This window comes from Crocuta crocuta, unplaced genomic scaffold (genome assembly GCF_008692635.1).
Source record: "Crocuta crocuta isolate KB4526 unplaced genomic scaffold, BGI_CrCroc_1.0 scaffold512, whole genome shotgun sequence".
In the NCBI taxonomy this organism is placed as follows: Eukaryota; Metazoa; Chordata; class Mammalia; order Carnivora; family Hyaenidae; genus Crocuta; species Crocuta crocuta.
Window position 1 is genome coordinate 1,789 of NW_027533084.1, and position 4,323 is coordinate 6,111.

Genomic DNA, 4,323 nt, shown 5'->3' on the forward strand with positions numbered 1-4,323 from the left:
CGGGCCCTAGCTGCCTCCGAGGCCCGTCCGGCTGGGTCAGGGAGGTGGGAAAGCGCGTAGCTTCGCCTGCACACACAGCTGGGGCGGGCTGGCCTCATGTCACCAGGGAACCTCAGCACTAGAGGGGCCTCTGCTGCTGCCGGACACTGAAGAGTCCACACGGGCAGATACAGGAGGCACATCCCGCTCAGAAAAGCTAATAAGCTCCTTCTCACGCTTTGCATCAAGGGCTGCGACGCAGCACAGGGCCGTCTTTGGGACGCGCAAGCCCGGGGCACCATGGCCACCGTGTGGGCGCACCCCGAGTCTGGCCACAGCCGAATCCAGGCCTAGTAGCTTCCTGGACAGCTTTTCTAGAGCAACAGGGAGTCCCTGACAGGAAGGGAGGGGTCGCGTCGCAGGGCGCTCTATGGTGCCCTGAGAAAGCTGTGTCCATCTTTTTCTATGGACCCTCCCAAGTGGCTTCCAGCGCCAAAGCATGCGACAGGACTTTTACCAATAAGTAAAATTTAAAAATGTAGATACCTCTAGATCTACTTGTACATAAACATATATTTCAACGGATGGAAACCTTCTAACCTGGGCAACGGCGTAGATCAGGACCAAGAAGTCCTCAGACAGCTCCCTGCTCAGCACGGCGTGGGGACCGGCGTGGGCACCAGGGGCTACGTCATCCAGACCTCGGTCGAGAGGGTTCGGACAGCATGCACGCCAGGCTGGGGGCCCACTTACAACAACTTTATTAACTCGTCTAAGGACCTGGATCTCGCACTTACATTACAGCCGACCTCAGAGACACCACGAGCCACTAAGCATCTGACGAGGCTGGTGTGTGTCTGGTCTGGAAGGAATTCTCTCTCTGTTCCCGAGGTTGTGCTCCCAGATGGGGTCTCTTACCACCAATAGTCCTCAAGAAGGAACCGTAACACGGTGGTGACAGGAAGGTTTAGGGGAAGAACACAGTTCTAGAGAGTGAGAAACGCAGAAGCTGAGGTTTGAGGCCTGGGCCCACATCGCGTCTCAGAGGTCTCCCTGAGGGTTGGGAACCGATGCAACCTCATTTCCGTGGCGGGACCCACTTGTGACGTGGATTTCAGCTGTGCTGGCGTCGGAACCTGTGGGGGAAGAGAAGGTGTCTCCTCAGCACTGATGCAGGATTTCGCCTCCGTCTTCAGCTCCTGCATTCCTTCTTCCAATTCTCCGCCCTGGGGACCAAGAGCGTGTTGGTCCAAAACCGTATTGAGGACACACGCCAAATGGACACCTACTGTGTGCCAGCGGGAACTTTCGGGGCACTGTACCGTAGGACGCGGGAGCACAGGATACGCACACTTGGGTGACAGGGAGCACAGATCACGCACACTTGGGTGACGGGGGAGCCTGGGACCACGCGCACTTGGGTGACACACACTTAGGTGATGGGAGCCTAAGTCATGTACACTTGGATGACGGCAAAGCATGGAATCACAGCACACTTGGGTGATGGGGAGCCCGGTTCACGCGCACTTGGGTGACTGGGGAGACTGGGACCACGCGCACTTGGGTGACGAGGAGCCCGGGTCACGCACAGTTGGGTGACTGGGGAGCCTGGGACCATGCGCACTTGGGTGACGGGGAGCCTGGCATCACGCGCACTTGGGTGACGGGGAGCCTGGGTTCACACGCACTTGGGTGACAGGGAACACAGGATCACGTGCACTTGAGTGACGGGGAGCCCAGGTCACGCACATGGGTGACGGCAGAACACGGAATCATGCGCACTTGGGTGACGGGGTAGCCTGGGATCACGAGCACTTGGGTGACGGGGGAGCCCGGATCACGCGCACCTGGGTGACGGGAGCCCGGATCAGGCGCACTTGGGTGACTGGGATCCTGGGATCACGCAATCTAGGGTGACAGGGGAGCCCGGATCACACGCACTTGGGTGACGGGGTAGCCTGGGATCACCCGCAGTTGGGTGACAGGAGAGCCCGGGTTGTGCGCACATGGGTGACAGGGAGCATGGGATCGCACTTACTTGAGTGACGGGGGAGCCTGGATCACGCGCACTTGAGTGGGGAAGCCCCAGATCACGCACAGTTGGGTGACAGGAGAGCACGGGATCACGCACCATTGGGTGTTGGGGGAGCTGGAGCACACACATTTGGGTGACAGGGGAGCACGAGTTCTGACGCACTTTGGTAACGGGGAGCCAAGGTCACGTGCACTTGGGTGACGTGGGAGCCCAGATCACGCGCACATGGGTGACAGGGGAACTCGGGATCAAGCACACTTGGGTGACGGGGGAGTCCGGATCATGCACACTTGGGTGATGAGGATCCCGGGATCACGCAATCTAGGATGACGGGGGGCCCGGATCACACGCACTTCAGTGATGGGGAGCCCAGAATCACGCGAACTTGGGTGACGGGGGAGCCCAGAATCACGTGAACTTGGGTGACAGGGTAGCCTGGGATCAGGCACACTTGGGTGACGGGGGAGCCCGAGATCAGGCACACTTGGGTGACGGGGGAGCCCGGGATCGCGCGCACTTGGGTGACGGGGGAGCCCGGGATCGCGCGCACTTGGGTGACGGGGGAGCCTGGGATCGCGTGCACTTGGGTGACGGAGAAGCCCGGGATCATACGCACTTGATGATGGGTGAGCACTGACTACGGCGGAACACAGAACATGGCACACTTGGGCGGCGGGGGCGCCCGGGACCACGGCGCACTTAGGTGACAGGTGAGCACTACTCACACCAGAGCACAGGATCACGACACACTTAGGTGACAGGGGGGAACCCAGGTCACGCGCACTTGGGCAACAGGGGCGCACGGAGGCGCCCGGGGTGACGCGCGCTCGGGTGACGGGGGGGAGCCTGGGGTGACGCGCGCTCGGGTGACGGGGGGGGGGAGCCCGGGGTGACGCGCGCTCTGGTGACGCGGGGAGGCCGGAATCATCCGCACGGGGGTGACTGGTGAGCACTGATCACACTGGAACACAGGATCACGGTGCACTGGGGTGATGGGGGTGCATGGGGGTGCCCGGGTCACGCGCACTTGGGTGACAGGGTAGCCCGGGTCACGCTGGAGCACGGGATCACAGTGCACTTGGATGACGGGAAACCAGGTCACAGGCACCTGAGTGATCATTTGGGCTGCTGCCACTATCTTGGCAAAAGGTGGGGGGGGTGCTATCTTGGCAACAGGGCCCCACGGTTGCGTGGTCACCCGCAATCAACTAGAAGAGGGACCCAAAGGAGCGAGGCTATCAACCCCTTCACACTAAGAAACCCCCAAATTGTCTGTTCATGCTTGTCGCCACGTGCTTTCAGGGGGGAAGGTGGGTGATGCACAATTATTTCCACCCAAAGAGGACTCCTGGAGATCCCTGGAGTCATTCTAGTAACACACCTGCCTTCAGAATGCGGGGGGCGGGGGACTGTGGAACAGACAGCAGAACTCTTCTTTGATTCTGCAAGTATCCACACCCGCGTCCTGTGTGCCTGGCTCTAGGCTGTTATGTGGGCAGCAGAGATGGAAGAGAGACAGGGTGGTGGCCTTTTCAACTGCGTGTGCAGCAAGTGACTGCCCTTCACCAAACTCTCCAGATCCCAAACTCTCTTCACTGGTGGGCCTTGCCGGTCACTACCGTCTGCACTCACGTCCCTCTCTGTTCACTGCCAAGGCTCAGGCACGCTGGCCTCTCTCACACTCCCAACTCACTCCTGCCACAGGGCCTTTGCACAATCTCTTTTCCAGATTCTCTCCCTTCCCCACTTCACTCAGATCTCAATTCAAATGGCACTAGTTTCTGGGGCAGAACTCTCACCTCCACATCTCAATTCCAACGCTACCTCGCCCACAGGGAGACACACAGGGCACCCTCTCCACACTCACTCTCCTGCCCCTGCGGCTTGCTTTGTTTCCGCGGCACCTCGCGGCCTGAAAGAGGATGTAACTACCGCTTGTAGCTTCCCTTGTCCGGCTCCGCCGCTACAGTGGCAAGTCCCGCCGGATGAGGAGTCCCTGTGCTGTACCCACCGCGGCAGCGGCCGGGCCTCGGGGAACCCCGGGCACACAGAACGCGCTCAGTGAAGAAGCAGGGACCGTCCCGGGCGGCGAGTGCCTGGACGGCAGGGAGCAGCCGCGGGGCCCTGGAGACGCCGGACTGAGGTGACGCAGGGGCAGGCACGGGCACAGTGTGCAGGGGACGCGTGCAGAGCCGGGGGGTGGGGGCTGGGGCGCTTCAGGGAGGGACTAGAGCATAGGCGTCGCCCGCAGAAGACAGGGCGCTGGCGCACTCTGCAAGGACCCCTGGGAAGGCCCAGGCCACCACGGC

The 4,323-nt window shown here is 61.1% G+C and overlaps 1 protein-coding gene across 1 annotated transcript in view; it reads right to left on the reverse strand.

The window, feature by feature from the left end:
- Positions 1-717: 717 nt before the first annotated feature.
- GPR143 (G protein-coupled receptor 143) overlaps positions 718-4,323 on the reverse strand; it is a gene marked incomplete at its 5' end in the record, with an annotated part of 58,618 nt that continues 55,012 nt past the window's right edge. The window contains one exon of the mRNA XM_077745970.1: positions 718-1,115. Coding sequence (XP_077602096.1) covers positions 1,021-1,115 — 95 coding nt within the window. The remainder of the gene's footprint in view (positions 1,116-4,323) is intronic.